This window comes from Nyctibius grandis, chromosome 7 (assembly GCF_013368605.1).
Source record: "Nyctibius grandis isolate bNycGra1 chromosome 7, bNycGra1.pri, whole genome shotgun sequence".
Classification (NCBI taxonomy): Eukaryota; Metazoa; Chordata; class Aves; order Nyctibiiformes; family Nyctibiidae; genus Nyctibius; species Nyctibius grandis.
Window position 1 is genome coordinate 30,827,616 of NC_090664.1, and position 18,415 is coordinate 30,846,030.

The window sequence follows — 18,415 nt, forward strand, 5'->3', positions numbered from 1 at the left end:
TTCTGCTTTTGTCTCAACCCAAAACTTTATTTACATGTAGACAGCAGCTATTGTGAGTCTCTGCTTCTGTTATTAATTATATCAGTACAGTAGATAGATAAACACATTAATGGAGGGTACATCTTACTAAGCACTCCTGTTTGCTTATCTGATACTTGAATTGCCTGAATACTTGTTTGTAAACTTTCTAAAAGCACATAGCTCTTAACAGAGGTTTAAATAGCTATGCAGCTATTGTGATGAGCTTCAGAGATTTTCCTCTTACGGTAACGCTCTGATACTTTTTCAATATGCAAAGAATTGTCACAGGAGTCTCACAGTTGCTTTCCTGACCAAAGGATTCGGTTCAGGCCGTGTGAGCTAGCTCATGCTTTTGTTACAGAGGATGACTTATTTTATGGTTTGCCCTGTAATTGCTTGGTATGACTTGGCTCTTCTTATGAGATCTGTAATTCTTTTTTTTTTTCTTGCACAACACCTAGCTTAGTGATGCCCAGCCTGGTACACTCAATAACATGTAAAGCAAGGAAAAGCTAAATCTGAACTACCAAAATAAATTGCTGAGGCTGTAAGCTTTGATCGCTTGATAAATTGCAATATTCAGTATTTCTCAGTGAAATTTCTGTTGCTGGTTCAAATTGGTTAGGAACCATTTGTTAGCTAGTGATGTGTTAGCTTACACCTACACAGCGAAACATTTGTTGGTTTATAAATGACAGTTGCCTAGATATGATCCCAACAGCAACATTGCAAATGCAACATTTGTTTAGTCTCTGATATTTTTTGCTGTTTGTACTGGATTTTGCACAAATAACGGCCAGTTTTAATTAAAAGAGGGTGTAAGGTAGACTTGTTAGTATATTTTATTTTCTTCAAAACAATTTTTGAAATCTTCTTGGTACTATTTTCAGATAATTTCGTTTCTAGACATATGTCAACTTGCAAGTTTTTCTTGGTTTGTTTTTTCTTTTAAGGAAAGTGTTATGTAACCAGGCAAACTTTCATGAAGGCATCTTAAGTAAAATAAAGCCCGCTTAGACACTAAGTAAATCTGTCATTTTAAATGTTAGGAGAAGATCCATTCTTTTACACAGTTGTGTTTCATTTGGTCTAGAAAATACAATTGAGTTTACTAAGTCATCCAGAACTGAAAGTTGGTGTTTCGGTTGTTCTTTGTTGTTGGTTTTGGTTTGTCCTTTTTTTTTTTTTTTTAAAATCAAAGTTGCCTACTGACCAGTATCAGGCTGAAGGCTGAGCAAGTCTCTTGTTCATTACCAAAACGCAAGGAATGATCATAGAATCATCAAACGGTTTAGGCTGGAAGGGACTGTGGCAGCCATCTGGTTCAAACCCTTGCAGGGCCATCAAGACCAGGTTGCTCTGGGGGCAACATCCAGTCGAGGTTTTAAGTACCTCTGAGGATGGAGACTCTGCAGCCTCTATGAGCAAGCATCTTCCAGTGTTCAACCACTGTTACAGTGAAAAATAATTTCCTGATGCCTAATTGGGATTGCCCACGTTCCAGCTTGCAGCCATTGCCTCTTGTCCTTCCACTGTGCATCTCTGTCTTCCCTTCACCCTCCCGTTGGGTAGCTGTAGACAGCAATGAAGTCCTCCTTTAGCCCACCCTTCTCCAGGCTGAGAAAACCCCATAGCATCAGGCTCTCTACGCATGTCATGTGCATCAACCCCTGACTATCTTATATGGAGAAAACAGAAGTGGTATTTTATTTTAATCAGCCAAATTCTGCTGTTTACCTTGGTGAAAGTGATCTGTTTTTTTTATTTTTCTTCTTCAGGGCAAAAGGGGTAAATTTAGTTTTATGCCCTCATGGGGCCTAGTGCTTTCCAAACCTGTGGTCTTTGGGCTCTGGCAGTTTCTTGCTCACTTCTAAGGAGGCCAGGAAAGGTAATGAAGAAATGTAAGGCTGTTGCCAGTAAACTGAGATTATGACTATCCACAGCTCAAGCGGAAATATTTTTAAGGGATTGCATCTTGGAAAAATGTTGAAAACCTATTCTCTAAGCCAATTATGTAATATTCCGTGTATAAGTTCATGTTATTTCCCCTTATATCCAAGGAGGACAGAAGAAGAAGACAGGCTTGGATCCAGAGTCTTAACTGCCGAGAGCGATGATAGTCTTGGAAAGAGCCTGCCTTTTTTTGGGTATTTTAAACATTTTGGGCAGTGTTTAGCAGAGGTAACAGAAGTGCTCAGGTATCTCAGTCAAAAATCATGGCCAAGCTGAATTGAACAGTATATGGATATGTCATGAGGAAGTGAATTCATAGTTTTCAGAAGTGACAAGAGCACAAACTACCAGAACAGGGGGAAGGTAAGAGGATAAAAAAGCAAGGACCTTTTTAGCAGAGGGGTGAAACTTGAAGCTTATAATGGATCTTTTGATTGGGGGAAGTCATGAAAACACAAGCGTGTTCTTGTGATAATGTTTTCATTAATGTAGGATTAACCTGTAAGACTGCTCTGTCCTTGTTGAAAAGTTTGGCTAGGGCAATGAAGTTGTAACAAAATGAATTTTGTTCAATAGCTAGCGCCTCTCTCCTAAAAGGGAGTGCATGCCCAACTTTTTATTAGGAATCATAATGGGCTTCATGGTTTGCTGGGGGCTTTTGGGGGATTTTTTGGTTGTTGTCATCTTTAGGACATCTGAAAGACATTTGGTTAGTAATGCTGTTCTTAATCTCACCTCTGTGTACAACAGGTGCTATACAGCCTTTGCTGCTTCTTCCAACTACAAAATGCATGTGGTTCACATTATCTGAACAGAAGCAGCCACTTTTACTTAGAGACTCCAGCCTCCTGCTTCTCTTCCTTGCTGTGACTGCCGCTAAGGGGGCTGGCACTACTTTGGGGCTGTCACAATACAATCTCTTTTCTGCCTGGAGATGTGCCGAGTCAACCAATTCATTTTATGAGGGCAGCCCAGCAGCCATCATAACCTTTTGCTTTCCATTGATGTGCTCCAGATGTTAGTATGTCACCTGGAAGTGAAAAAACATTGTGAAGGCATCCATTTTTTGATATATGTGGGGCTTTATGGCACTTCATTAAATAATAATTTTGTATTACAAAAAGAAACACCCTCATTTTGGGAACTTTTTTAATGACTTATGAGCAGTGTTTTCTGAGCAGCTGAATACAGATGCACACCAATATCAGACTGGCATGCATGTGTGGTATGGTATCTTGTCAGAGATCAGAAGAACTGCTCAGAAGCTGTTCCAGTTCAGTGGGTCAAAAATCCGCTTTTTATGAAAGGCTGACTGTAGATTTGCACGATTGACTGTAATGGCTCCAGTTTTAAAAGACAGAGGTAACAGAGAGCACTTCCAGTTGGTGGGATAATTCAAGAATACTACATGCTCAGATGGCTAAAATATTGTGCCTTCAGCTACTACTTCATGCTACTTGAAAAGAAAAAAAATAGGTGTGGAAAAGGTGGGAAAAAGCCAATTTGAGAGTAAATTTCAACTATATGAGGTCACTCTTTAGTTAACAGTAAGCTGAGTGTTAGCCATCTTTCATACAGCTGTATATCCTGTTTGGGGAAAAAAAGCCCAACAGGATTACTAGGCAGCATTTGGGTAGGAACCAGAAACTTCCACACCAGAAAATATTTAAACTGTGGCAGCAGCAGTATATTACTTTAAGCTTGATTTTTATTTTAATTTTTTTCCCATCCCCTTTTCAAATTGTCCTGGAATTACACATTAGAAGGTAAAAACTTCAGCAGGCCCTAAGAGCTAGGAAAGTGTTTTGTTATTACAAATTCTAATATGAAATTTCAGCTATCAAAATACACATACTTTTGCAGTGTGTGTAATTTAGTTTTCTAAATTGGAAAATCTGCTGTTACCTAGCAGTTAATGACTATTTTTTTCCAACATTTGGAATGCAGGACCTGATTTGATAAGCTGATAAAAGAAAACAAAACTGATAACATGTTGGAAGTACTCAAAGTGAAAATTACAGTTTAGGTAGGTTTGGGGGTAGATAGACATTTTAATTGAACTAAAATAGTTTTATACTAATACAGTACTGTTGTGGGAGTACATTTTGTGGTGCACTTGAAATTGAAGTATTTAAGTGGGGGAAAATGTATGTTAATGCTTTGCATGAAAGTGATTTTTTTTTATACCATCTATCTAAGCAAAATAGCTGTTAAAGAAATAGAGCTCTCAAGTCTGTATTGGAGAGTAAAGTTTAGGATAATTTCTTCAAGGCAGGAGTTTGCTTTTATCACTTTGGTTGGTATATTAAACTGCTGTAGGAAACAGTCATGTGGATTCTGAAGTAAATATGTATTCCTGGACAACTACAGCGAAGTCAGCCCCTGCCAGTGTAAAGAAAGGTGTTGAGTCAGTCTGGATTCTGTAAGTCCTGTGTTTTTAACATCTTCATGATAGGGATAACAGAAATGGGTCCAGGTGATTATTTCAGTTACACACATGGAAAGGGGGGCATTGAATTTGATATGACCACTTTGGTTACACACAAGCAACACTGGCTTTTGTTAAGCAGCGGAAACCCCTGCTTGTCCATTACAATTCAGCACTAGTCCACAGCTGGACTAGCTCAGCATAGCTAAATTGGTTAAAATTACCATTTTTATTATTTGAGTTTAATTTTGTCTTTGGAGATTCTCTCTGAATTAGGAGTAACTAGTCCTATAAAAAAATAAGCTACCTCTTACACATGTGTGCACACATACAAAATTATCAAAAGAAGTGAATTCAGTTTTTTTTAGGTGTTTATATGCAAGTGTATATGTGCAGCCACATTTTTCAGGTGCAGGTGAAACTGATCTTAGTCTAAATGGATCGAGTACACTAATGGAGGGTTTTGCACTCTTTTGAATGAATCTGTTTTAAAACAGTAGCACTACCACATGATAGAGCACAGATAAATTGCACTGACCTGAGCTGCTACCTTTTTTCAAATCAACTCACTCCCCCCGCTTCTTGAGTCGTGTAATACAATCCCATTATCTTCAAATTATGTGCTCTGTTTCTACTGTGCCATCTTCAGTTTGAGTGTTCTACCAGATACCTTCCTAGTAATATTTTAAGAAGGAAAGAACCTAATTTTTTTTTTTTTGATTCAGAATTGCAGAATAGGTTGCAGTCTATGTTTTACAAGGAATTAAGAGGCAGTGAAAATACAGCATTAGTGTATTATTTCAGGGCTTCTAACCTGTGGAAGACAGTGACTGTGACAGCCCTTCCTGCTCTTATTGCTTTGTTGAGGGAAGTTGAAGGGTTGAGTACACCTTTCCTTTGCAATCCTTAGTAATCAAACTATTCCAATGTGTTATTTAATTTACAGCATGGACACTGTAAAACTGTTTCAACCCATTTCCTTTACAAAGCAGCAGGGAGATCAAGAAGGTGATTATAGCGCTTGTACTCCCAGAGTGTTGTACCTCTTCTGGGTGAGTGAGGATAAATGGACAACCCAGCCAAGTACTTGGACTACCCCTCATTCCACATCTTAGCTGAGCAGATGTGATGTGGATGTATGTGAATGCGGTATACTTGTTTGTACATTAAGCATTAAAGCATAGACATCAGTACAGTGGAGAGAAGAAAGTCCCAGAGGACAAAAAACTCCCACTGTAAGTCAGCAGGCAGTTCATCTGGAGGGAAAACAGAACATCTTTTCTGTACAGTGAGCAGAAACCAATGACAAAGTATCCTTTAATTAGAGGCAGCATGGGGAAAAACAATTATTTATTATAGAACTTTGCAACTTATTTTAAAATTAAGTTTCAAAGTTCAGTGTTTTTAAAGATTGACACAAAATGACAACATGGATTTCTAAAAATGAATATTTAAAATCTTCTCCTTCAACCTGTTGTTCATTTTGCTTTCCAACAGCTCTGGTTTAAACAATGTAAACACAGAAATGGTTGTATCTCTTGCTAGCTTTAGACCTTGTGCTCTTACAGGTCCAGACAGTGGTGCATTGACATTTTGTCTTTTTAGAACTAAACCAAATAAACAGTGTTTTAATATGGATTTAAAAGCTTCATTTTTTTCAGATATTTTGATTAAATATCGGTTTAGGATCAAACCACGATTCCCCAGGCAGGTTGTTGAATCTCCATCATTAGAGATACTCACACCTTAGCTGGACATGGACCTAAGCGACCTGAACTGGTTGTACCTACTTTGACAGGAGGTTGTACCAGATGACATCCAGATGTCCTTTCCATCACAGATTACTCTGTGACTCTGTGAAAGAGGTTCCTTTAAAAAAAAGGTCTAAACAAACAAAATAACTCCTTGCTACTGAAGGACGTTGCTGCTCTTTACTATGTTTAGTTCAGCAACTTGTGGATAGCCATGGAACTTCAGGTTTAAGGTGAAACTACATTTTAAAATTGTCCATTTTTTATTTTAATACTGGACTTCGGTGATTAGGAGAAGTACAGTAGGCAGTCTTCCAGTCAGCTACCTGCACTGTATAATCCAACATGCACTCTGTCAGAAAAGCACCTGGTATTAGTTGCTAAGGCATATTGACATCAATATACAGTATGATTTTGAAAAGATCAAGTAGTGTAGGGAGTTCTCTTGCTATTGTACTAAATACCTCCACTAATGTGGTAGTCTGTGTTTTCCAAGTCATAGCAAAATTAAGTGTACATCTCGTGCTTGGACTGTTCGGAAGGATATTTGTACTTATATGAACTTCTGAGGCATGCGTGTAGCCTTTAATCTCTAAAATAGACAAGGGAATGCAAATGCCCTGGATATATACCTTACTATATTCCTAGCTGGCTTGATGGAGTTTTAAGTTCCATTGCTGTGAGTTCCTTTGCTATTTGTAATGCCAATAATTAAGCATTGTATTTAGTCTGAAATTACCATTCTTTTCACTTCTTGATGTTTGATCTTCTTGAGCTGGAATTTTTCTTTTGGGCCACAACTAAGTAGGGTTTACAAGGCACAGAGCTGGGGGAGCAAGATGCATTGTTCCTTCAAGATAGCTAATGTATTTGCCACAACTAAGTAGGGTTTACAAGGCACAGAGCTGGGGGAGGAAGATGCATTGTTCCTTCAAGATAGCTAATGTATGATAACTAATTAAAATAAAATTACAGAGGCATAATCAGAGGACACTCTGTAACTTTCATATGTTAACAAGTTGAAGTGAAGATTGTGAGGAGCCTGGTGCCATCAAAAGGAATTTGAGACTGCTTTTATACTAACCAAGATTTTCCTATCTCTTACCTCACATCAAGTAAGAAAGCACCCTTTTTCTCTGACAAAGACAAATCTGGAGTCCAACCAAACATAGCTTTTGGTAAACAGTGACTCATTCCTAATTTCATCCAAACAATATCAGTGTTTTGCTCTGGAGAAATTCAGGAGATGGGATGGGAGAGAAGGAGGAAGCAGATGAGCATCTGATTTCTTTGTAAGAGACAGGTACCAGAGCTATTCTGGGAATATCTTCATTCCTCTAGAAAAGCAGAGTGGTCGCTACCAGGAAGAGACAGCCTTCATTTCCTCTTGTTTGTGGACAGCTCAGTCTGTCTTCTTCATGCTGGTTCCCTTCTTTGAGGGGTGGGGAAGGAAATCTGGCAGAAAGCAGGAACTTTATAGAGGTGATCTCCAGTGATACGTGGCAAGGTGCCTTGAGCTGTGTCAGTAGGAAGCATCCTAAATAAAAGACATTCATTAGAGGGACAGGACCTCACCCTGAACCAACTGGCTTTCCCTCCTGTTGCTGAGAGCAGAATTTTTCTCCTCGAGAATGCTGGTGGACAAGATCCAAGCTGGCTGTGATGAAGCCTGAGGACAAGAATGAACAATGCTGTCCTGGGGGCACTGTCTGACATTGCTTGGAGAAAATTCTCATAGGGCATTAGGGCTTGAAGTTGCGAATTTTAAGAATTTGAGGTTAACTGGGGTCAGTCTTTCTCTTCGTAAGTTAAAACCAACTTGTTCTTTCACCTTGGGATCAGTGGGTGTTTTTAAAGATGAAACTATTGACTGTGATGAGGGATGGGAAGAGATTCACAGTATCATCTCTGCTCTCTCCGTGAATCCCAGAATATGAATAGCCCCCATGTTTTAGAATGAGCTGTCCTTGTGGGTAACACCAACTGTAGTGCTTTTGGGTCTGTGCGGCAGGACACCTGTCCCTTTCACCTCCTTGGGACCATTTTTTCCTATGTCTTTATCCTTCATTCACTTGGGCACTTCCTGACATCTTCCTGGCTCTCAGCCATCCCACCCCACTCTTACTTTTTCCTGCTTCCTTGCCTGAAAGTGGAAATTTCACCCTGGCTGGGTTTCCCCAGGTCAGCAGAGCCGCTGTGCCTGGCTGGCATGGACTGAACCAGAAGCCAGAACTCAACCTGCGCAGGAGACAGGACCTCACGGCTCCAAGGAGTCGGCTCCCGCCTTTGCTTGTGGTGCTGGGGTGAGCTGGAAGGCGGCTCCCAGGCCTGCCTGGTAGGCAGAGGCTGGCTCCAGCAAGGTGGCTCCCAGCTTGTTCTGCACACAGGCAGGCACAAAGCTCTGCTGATTTCCTTGCTCCTGGGCACCAGCCACGCTTGGGAACTGGCTTACAGCTCTGCTGCTCGCAGAGACAGACGAGAGGTCTGGGTTTGAGCTCCTGGTCTTTCTTCCACAAAGCGTGAAGGGAGCAGGAGACTAGCTCCTGGCCTTGCCTGTGGGTAGGGAGTGTCTCCTGGGAACCAGCTCTCCATGCCTGCAGGAACTAGCAGGAGACAAGAACTGGCTCTTGGCTGGTGTTGCTCGAGGAGTCGTATGGCAATTAGGAAGGTATATAGTAGTTGGGAACATCTGGCCTTGAGCTTGTCCTCGGAAGATGTCTTTCCCCTGTATTTTTGGCTGAGACAGACTGTCACATTGATGTGGGCGCTGTCGTGTGATCAAGTACTTCCTCAGATCTTGTGGCTGTTTCCATTAGTTAAAATATGTGCAGTCCAGTTCTAGCCATGTATGATCCTTATTACTGATTGTACAACTTGGTGTGTTTCAAATAGTTGATTCTTCACCAAAAATGCCATGTATTACCAAAAAGTCTACCAAGCCTGTAATAAACTGTTGCCCAGTTACAACTACTAAACTGAACTAAACTATGAAGCTTGCATTTAGGTGTGATCAAACAAACTTGTTGCACTGCCCCTCTCCTTGTAGCAGAGGTCTAGAGTTAAAGTCTGCTTAGTGCTTGAGGTGGTGATAAGTTTGTGTTCATGCCTGCCATGTCCCCCCCATCCCCTGCCCTGCATGTCACTGCTCCTGTAAGGTAACTACAGAGAAGTGGATCTTGAAATACTGGTATTTTTGTTATTGATTTGTTTGAATGTAAAGAACTCTGGGAATAATACAAAAGCCTGAATTATAGTGACACAAAACTTCCATTGTTAGCAGCTTGAAAAGATTATGCTGAAAATTGGTTAGCTTTAGTCATCTTTTTATAAATTGTCTTTTAATTTTAATCTTTTCTTGCTTGAGTTTGAAACTTGAAATATCTAGTTGGGGCTCTTCTAATCAAATACTGTGAGTATAAAACTTCACAAATAAAGAGATTATTCAGAGATTGTATTTGTGAGGATGTTCAAAACTTTTCATTTGTTATGATTTTGGTAAACAAAAAGATCAGGTTTGCTTTGCAGTATGTTACTAATTTGTATGAACAGTATTGCTTTCCTGTTAGAAAATACCATATTTGTTTTACTTGTATAAACATATGCTTGTATTTATTGTTATTTTATTTTATTATTAAATGAACATTTTTCTTTTCTTCCCAGAGGATGCTAAGCAAGTTTTTGGACAGACCACTATTCATCAGCACATTCCGTTTAATTGGAATTCAGAGTTCGTACAGCTGCATTTTGGAAAGGATAGAAAAAGACACCTAACATATGCAGAGTTCACCCAGTTTTTACTGGTGGGTGTCATACAATACAGTTTGTCAAGAGTAATAATAAGAATGCAAGAATCAATGTATTTGCAAACTTGCCAAATACTACTCTGGTAGGAAAGTTGCAAGATAGACTGAGTGTAGGCTTTTACAGTGAAGAGTGCTGGACTTCAATAGTGTGTTGATAAATAGGATATGCTTGTGGTAAAATTGCTGATTCAGGCTAGCTGGGTTTTTTTCTTTTCTTTTGTTTTTGGCACCTGTGTGCAGAAGGTGATCTTTTCTACACTGTTGTGTAGACAGAGACGTGAAATCAAAAACCTAGACCTCAAAGTCTGAAAATTTTCTGTGTATTTAAATCACATGAGTCAAAGAATGCTAAATAACAGTACTGAACATTTTGGACCCAGTTGCCAGACTGGTATTAAGAAGAAGTATTGTCTGTAAACAGCATGTTTACCAAATTTGCATTTAATTCAGTGCTGATGTCCGATAAAGATGATGTTTTGCTGCAAGCCCTTTCCACACACTTCTTTACTTTTGACCTTTTTTGAATTAAGAGTATCCCAGGGAAATGTGGTATATAGATAATAAAATACAGTCTTTCTTTTGCAAGGAATTCTTGGCTATTTACAGTTCAGGGTACTTCGTTACAGAACACAAAATATTGTGCTAATAAAAAAAATAAACAGATTATCTGTATTTCAGCAGTACTGTTAAAAATAGTCTTCAGCAGGAAAAGTGATCCTTGAAGTGGTAAAACACGTGAGTTTCTTATTTGTATTCCTTCTGAATACTTAATGCCTGTATTAGTATTTACACTAGAGAGTTTTAAAATGGGAACCTGCTTCAAGACTGCAAGGTTTCTTTTCTTCTTGTTTACACAAGTATGTTAGTTCACAGTAGGAGGTGGTATCATTTTGATGAGGAATAATTAAGATAATGCTATTGAGACAAATGTTTCAAATTGACTTTGTAGAACAGAGCGTAATTAACTTTGTGTGAAGAGGACGTCAGGTATCACATGATTAAATCATATTCCCTTAGGGTTTGTATTGACTATTGTAACTCCTAGAGTAGCTAAGATATAGACCAGTTTTGTGACAGAATAGTGAACTAGAACCTCTTTTGGATAAAAAAGCAAATGTGTTACTTGATTCGGAAAAAATGTCTCCGGCCACATGTTCTGGTGTTCATGTATCCTTATTTTGGTGGATTAAAATCACAGTCTTAACAGAATACCAGTCCTGTTTGCCTCATGCATCTGTTTGTTTAGAGATCCGAGGAAAACCTGAAGAAAAACCCAGAATGAAAAAAGGACACTTTTTTGCCAAAAAAAAAAAAAAGAGAGGAGGGGAGTGGTGAGGGAGGTTAGAGCCACAGGCCTAAAAGAGCCCATAACCTCATGGCTGGGCATTTGGAAGATTTGAGTTCTTTCTTCGCGTCTTTGGGTTCTTTTTTGTTTTTTTCTTTGAATTAGGAGAAGCAAGAGCTGAGGCAGGAGTTCTCTAACTTTGGAGATGAGTCCTAACTACTAGACTTTCTCATACTGTGGAGGGATGTTCCTCTTTCTTTGTCTAAAAGGACTTTTCTTGGATGTAATAATAGTCTGGGGAGAATTGTATTTGGTTTTGGTATGTCTCGCCCCTGCTTTATCTTTTTTTTTTAACCAGCTCTACTGCAAAAGTGAATCTTAACTGGTTGCAGTGCAGAGTAAAAAGGTTGTCTTGGAACACGTAAGTGGTCCTCAGGAGCCAGACAGCCCTTTTGGTGATGATCCATATAGGATCCATATAGACAAAGAGGGAGAAAGAGCATAAACATGGAGAAAAAGGATGATGATTCTGAGTGTCCTCTAGGGAGGTGAGATGCATTCAGAAAAAGTTCGAAGGCTGCTAATAAAGATGCTCTCAGCATTGGTGCAGGCAGCAAGGACTTTCAAATAAACTAATTGTCCTAAGACTCTGCTGAAGTTGTCCACCATCAGTACAGTCTGTTAGGATGCTCAGTCAGTCACAGTAATTGTGTACATCTGTTTACCTACTTTCTAGAACTGTAAATCTTTGAAACACATGGGTTTCCTTGCTGATTCTTGCCTTGCAGCATTGTATTATAGATACTGAAGTTTGGGCACATAAATGACTCTCAGCACAAATTGGAGAGTTAATGTTCACAGGCATAGAAATCTCCCTTTAAGCTCTGTAACCTTTGGTACTCAGCCTTTCCTTCTGACATTCTGCCTGTGCATGAGTCAGTCTCTTTGGTCTGATGTCTAGACCTTGGACCTTAGACAGCAGAAGATGACAGTGGATACTAAATTACCTTTCTGCATTCCTGATGTGTGAATGGTCTTTACATTGCACTTAACATGGACCAGATTGTTCTGTAAGGCGCTTCAGGTACGGCTTTGTAAGTACAATGCAATTTGCAACTTTTGATGAAATAATCCAGCTATATTCAAATTCATTCATGTTGGGTCCTATTATGCCACATAAAGTTGTTACATATTCGTTATCTGTCACAGCATTTGGGCAAATCACCACTTCTGGCAAAGCTGAAGGTACATTGAAAATAACATTAGTATGTTTTATCCATGAACAAGATGGATCTCTTCTGGCTTTAAATAACAAGAGTTTAGATGGTATTCTGAATATTTATATCCTGCCAGCACTTTTTTTGTCTAGAGTAATAGAGATGCCCAAACTGCTTAGCTGTAATACAGTTAATGATCTATTTGTATCAACCCAGAGCTCGGGGTGTGTTGTTTTACCCTGCTTCTCATTTTGCTAGCTTAAAATTAGCTCATATATCTCCACTATATATCCATCATATCTATATCTGTTTGGATATGGTCACGTTCCATCATCACTTAAGTGGTAAGTCTGCTTCACAAAGAGCAACATTGGCCCCTTTCTCAGCGCGTAAAATCTATTCTGCAGGATAAATTTTAACATATGCTTATATGTGGACCTGGTAAATCCATTTCCACGTTGTCTGGGAATTTATTTGTGCCCAGCGTATTAATTGATGAAGTAGTATTCTTTATAATTGAACCTCGGGATCTACTCCAGTGGAAAGAATTGTGCTGTATCTGATGACTTGTGGATCCATTGGGATGGAACCTAAACATAAATTTCTATCTAAGTGGAAAGTAAGAAGCTTTTAATGAGCTGTAAGTGAAAGCTGAGGTGAAATCTGTAGATAGGAAATAATTTCATGAAAATTCTGGTATCAGCATGCCTGCCATGATAATGAAAAATTAATTTTTCACAAAGTCTTATGCTACCTGAGAGAATTCTGGACTTCCAGCATCAAGGGAGAAGCTTGTTTTCTAAGTATATCTAGTATAATAGAAAGTCTAGTCGGGGAAGGTTCTTTAGGATGTGTAATTTCACAGAATCACAGAATCAACCAGGTTGGAAGAGACCTCAGGGATCATCGAGTCCAACCGTTGCCCTGACACCACCCTGTCAACTAGACCATGGCACTAAGTGCCATGTCCAGTCTTTTCTTAAAACACATCCAGAGATGGTGACTCCACCACCTCCCTGGGCAGCCCGTTCCAATGTCTAATAACCCTTTCTGTAAAGAAATTCTTCCTAATATCCACCCTGAACCTCCCCTGGCGAAGCTTGAGGCTGTGTCCTCTTGTTCTATCGCTAGTTTCCCCGGGAGAAGAGGCCGACTCCCACTTCACTACAACCTCCCTTGAGGTAGTTGTAGACTGCAATAAGGTCACCTCTGAGCCTCCTCTTCTCCAGGCTAAACAATCCCAGCTCCCTCAGCCGTTCCTCGTAGGTCAGACCCTCCAGACCCTTCACCAGCTTGGTCGCCCTCCTCTGGACTCGCTCCAACACCTCAACATCTTTCTTGAAGTGCGGGGCCCAGAACTGAACACAGTACTCAAGATGCGGCCTCACCAGTGCCCAGTACAGAGGGACGATCACTTCCCTAGACCGGCTGGCTACACTATTCCTAATAGAGGCCAGGATGCCATTGGCCTTCTTGGCCACCTGGGCACACTGCTGGCTCATGTTTAGCCGGCTGTCGATCAGCACCCCTATGTCTCTTTCCGCCGGGCCGCTTTCTAACCACTCTTCCCCCAGCCTGTAGCGCTGCATGGGGTTGTTGTGGCTGAAGTATAAGACCCGGCACTTGTTCTTGTTGAACCTCATGCCGTTGCTCTCGGTCCATCTATCCAACCTGTCCAGATCCCTCTGTAGGACCTTCCCACCCTCCAGCAGATCGACACTCCCTCCCAGCTTGGTGTCATCTGCAAATTTGCTGAGGGTGCACTCAATCCCTACGTCTAGATCATCTATAAAGATATTGAACAGCACCGGCCCCAGAACTGAGCCCTGGGGGACACTGCTAGTGACCGGCCGCCAGCTGGACTTTGCCCCATTCACCACCACTCTCTGGGGTCGGCCATCCAGCCAGTTTTTAACCCATCGAAGAGTCCACCCGTCCAAGCCCTGGGCAGCCAGTTTGTCTAGGAAACTGATTTAAAACTTAATCTGTCTAGATAAACAAATCTGTCTAGATAAACAGATTTAAAACTTAATCTGTCTAGATAAACAATATTGGACTGAAATAGGTGAAACAATAAAAGTTATTGCAAGTCAGATAGCATCTCTAAACACTACAACTTTGCTTTACTGTTTTTCAGTTTATTTTTAAGGTGGTATTTTTTATATTAGCTGCATTTACACAGCATAAGCAATGTTACGAACATCTCATAAAGATTTCCCTGATAAATTGCTAGCAGCTACTGAGCCTCATTTTGAAACATAGTCATGCTGTGAGATGTCTCAACTTTCAGGCTTGGAGACTGAGGGAATAGATAGCCTTTCTTTTGAGTTAAACACTTTAAAGGAGTTTATTATGTTGTTATGCAATGTACAGTGATTAGAGAAGTGACATCTGGGGTTTTTTTTGTGGCAGACTTTACAGGTGAAGTTTAGTTTCGAGCCTAAGTGTGTTACCATTTAATAGTCTGCATGTTCTTGTATGCCGTGTCACTGCTGTGGTCATGGTTTGGGAATGTCATGTGGCTGAAGGTCTCTCTGTGTTTTTGTGCTTGGTGCAACTGGAAAATGTGTAACACAGCTCAAAATAACTGTAGCCTAAAAAGACCCTACCTTTCTGAGAAGGTGGGATGAGTCTTCTGTATCTATTTGCAGTATACTTAAACCACTTCATTTCTGAACTAAGGAGGAGGTGCGAATAGGGAGCTCCAGAAGACTGACATCATCCTATTCAGAGTTTTGTCTTGCTGTATATCTCCAGCTAAGTGGCTCTTTCCTAGCTGACAACAGTATGGGCAAATGGCAGCACTGAGTCCTTGACCATGTGTTGAACCAAGTGGGATAATTCTTCACTCTAGTGGGTTCCACATGTACCAAGAAGATATTGAAAGGAATCGCGTTAGCAAGGAGAGGATGGAGTGTTTTGGCTTGTACTCAACTGTAGTACTAACAGCCTTTTTGCAGTTAGCTGGGTGATGACAAGAAACATGCACTTAACATATATCTCTGGAACATGAGCCCCGCTTTGCTTCTGTGGCTGGGACATCACTGTCAGCCAAGGCCCCACCGGTAGTATATGTAGCTCCAAACTTGCTGTCGGGTGTACACAGATGGTAACAGATTGGACTTCTGCAAGTGGTGTCCAGGTTTTTTACTACATTTTAGTGCTGGGTTCTGCCAGCATGACGCTGCCAGCAGTTTCAGTGGTTAAAATAAATTGAATGAGAGAAGGAGAAGAAAGCAACATTTACAGTTTCCCATGTAATCCTTCTCCTAAATGCAGTTTATTTTTTCTTTGGTGATGCTGCCACTTAATGACAAACATTTTTGTTCAGTTGTTCATACGTTTCCACCTGCCAGGTGGTGAGTATTTAGGGATGCGAGAGTTATTATACCTAAATCCTCTTCAGAGCTCTCTGCCTCCCAAATAGCTGCCTGCCTCAAGCTGACAGAGTTTTTTTGTGTTCTTGTGCTCCTCCCACCGTAAACCTCACAAAATTGCTTGCTTCCAAATTTCTGTTGAAATTATACTCACAATTGGAGTGAAGCAAGAACTTACACGGCTGCATCCAGCCAGAGTGAATATTATTGCTGAATTGTAACACCTCCACACAGGGGGCTGTAATGTAAAGGAAACGTGACAGAACTGAAATTGTAACACTTCAAATTATAACCCCCACAAGCGTTTCTCATCAAAAGCTGAAATTTCTGAATAATTCTGTGAGTGAAACGCAGTATTGAAACATTGATCAGTCCTTCCCCCCCAGCTCTTTCCTCCTGCCTAGTGTGGCAGGAGGTTTTCATCATACCTTTCAGGTCAGGGTACAGTGTTTTAATTAGAAATTAGGACTAAAATTGGAGAGATCAGGAGGCTGAAATGAAATTATTTCAGTGGCAGCGTGCATCGGTGGCCGTGGCGTGAGCAGAAGGAGGGATGGTGGCTGCAGGCCTCCGGCAGCTCTGATCCTACGCTGGCTGAATTTGCCTTTCACCCTTCAGTCTCTATTCCCTTGAATGCTGCTGTGAGATAAATACCAACTTACAGGAGATCATATTCACTGTGAATACATCGTGCTGGTGATTCTTGACTAGCCCTAACCTTGGCGTAATATGACTTTTAAGGCATATATTTGCAAATATAATGGAAATAATAGGATAGTGTTGTGGTGCACTGCAAGACTTGCTTAGTATTGCTGACATACTTTTGCTCTGATTTCATTTTCTGAATAACTGATAATGAATATGTGTTCAGACTAAGCGCTGTATTTCCAGTGAAGTTTTTGTAAGCCTTGAAATTTAAAGGGAGGACATGGCAATGATTTGTTTTCCTCAATTCAGCAAAGAAATGTAGATTGGGAAGTTTGTCTGCATCACCAAAAGGTATTTCTGGTTTTGGCAAACCTGTAGAACTGAACAAAAAGTTCATATGTATTATCAAGTTACTTTCTGTGCAGGATTGTTCCTTTTAAATGAAAAATAAAAAAAATAAAAAAGTAGTCTAACAGTAATTTGTGAAGAAGGGGTGAAGGTCACAGTAGGAAAAGACAGAGTTTTGAGAGATAAAATGCCTTTTTTATCCCCTCTTCTTTCAGGGGCACATTTGAATCACAAAATGAGATTATCAGGTGGTTGCATCAAATAATGCTTATCGTTGATCTCTGCCCATTGCTACTGCTGAAATATTGAGAACTGATCTTTAATCAGTTGCAATACAAGGAGTTCTGAATTAAACTGCTGGTGTCTTTTGTAGACAAATAACTTTATGTTTTAAATGAGGATGCTTTTTGAGGGAATGCTTTCAAGATTAGTGGGTGTCTATGTGGAAATCTCTGATGGTTGCATTGTCCTCGTTCAAGGAGTAGCAAACGCTTTTACAGACAGTATTTTGACCTGCTGTGACACATGCAATAAACTGGATAATACACATCATGGAACACTTCAATGTTCACGAGTGGGAGATTACCTGTACTGTTGTGTTGGTATGTGCCCTCCATTTCTCAGTTAAATGAATTGCATGACCTATGTCCAGACAGCACAGAAATCATGATGGTTGTCCTAGATATTGAGCTCAATGATAGAGACTATATATGCCACTGATAGAAAAGGCTGAAAGTTACACGTACAATATCTAATTAAAATTAGATTACATGTAATTGTGTTTTGTTAAGTATGAGATATCTTGTAGGATTGCATTATATAAAATCTAACTATTAAGGTGATGATTTTAAACCTAACTTCTTTTTTTTCTGTATGTTTTCAGGAGATACAGTTAGAACATGCAAAACAAGCTTTTGTGCAGAGAGACAATGCTCAGGCCGGAAGAGTCACAGCTATGGACTTCAGGGACATTATGGTCACTATCCGGCCACACATGCTGACACCATTTGTAGAAGAATGTCTAGTAGCCGTGAGTAGTTCTGATATCCCAACTGGGAAAAACCTGGGATACAGATGTGGGATTCCTTTTTTATGTACCTCAGCCACTATATATGGCACATAGTCCAGCTTGTGGATGCATGTTTTTAAGTTTAGCAGTTATTATCTGCACATATGAAAGTTAACCCTTATTGCAGAATATGTATCCTCAATGTTCCTGGTCTCCTGAGACAAAAGACAAAGCAGGTAGATGTACCTTAGTAATGGCCTACAAATGTAGAGTTTGCCTGACTATTTCCAGTCATTCCATCATAGTAGACTGTGTTAAATATGTCAAAATGCCATTGCATCCCACTTAGGAAGCCATACTCGAAGGACTTCCTTTGTACTGTCAATTCTAAACTCCTGAGTGTGATGTCCAAGCACCTGGGACAGTGTATGAACTGGAACATCACCCAAGGACATTCACTATATATTAACTGATAGTTGTTACACTTGAGTGTACACATTTTTCAGCTTGAAGTGCATAAACCAAATTAAGTATTACAATTCTGCAATTTCACTGAAGGAAAAAAACCATACATT

At 40.1% G+C, this 18,415-nt stretch overlaps 1 protein-coding gene across 6 annotated transcripts in view; it reads left to right on the forward strand.

Moving 5' to 3' along the window:
* SLC25A13 (solute carrier family 25 member 13) overlaps window positions 1-18,415 on the forward strand; it is a 101,341-nt gene that overhangs the window by 38,600 nt on the left and 44,326 nt on the right. For all 6 annotated transcript variants that reach the window (XM_068404506.1, XM_068404508.1, XM_068404505.1 and 3 more), the window contains 2 exons: window positions 9,814-9,953; window positions 17,715-17,861. In XM_068404506.1, coding sequence (XP_068260607.1) covers window positions 9,814-9,953; window positions 17,715-17,861 — 287 coding nt within the window. The remainder of the gene's footprint in view (window positions 1-9,813; window positions 9,954-17,714; window positions 17,862-18,415) is intronic.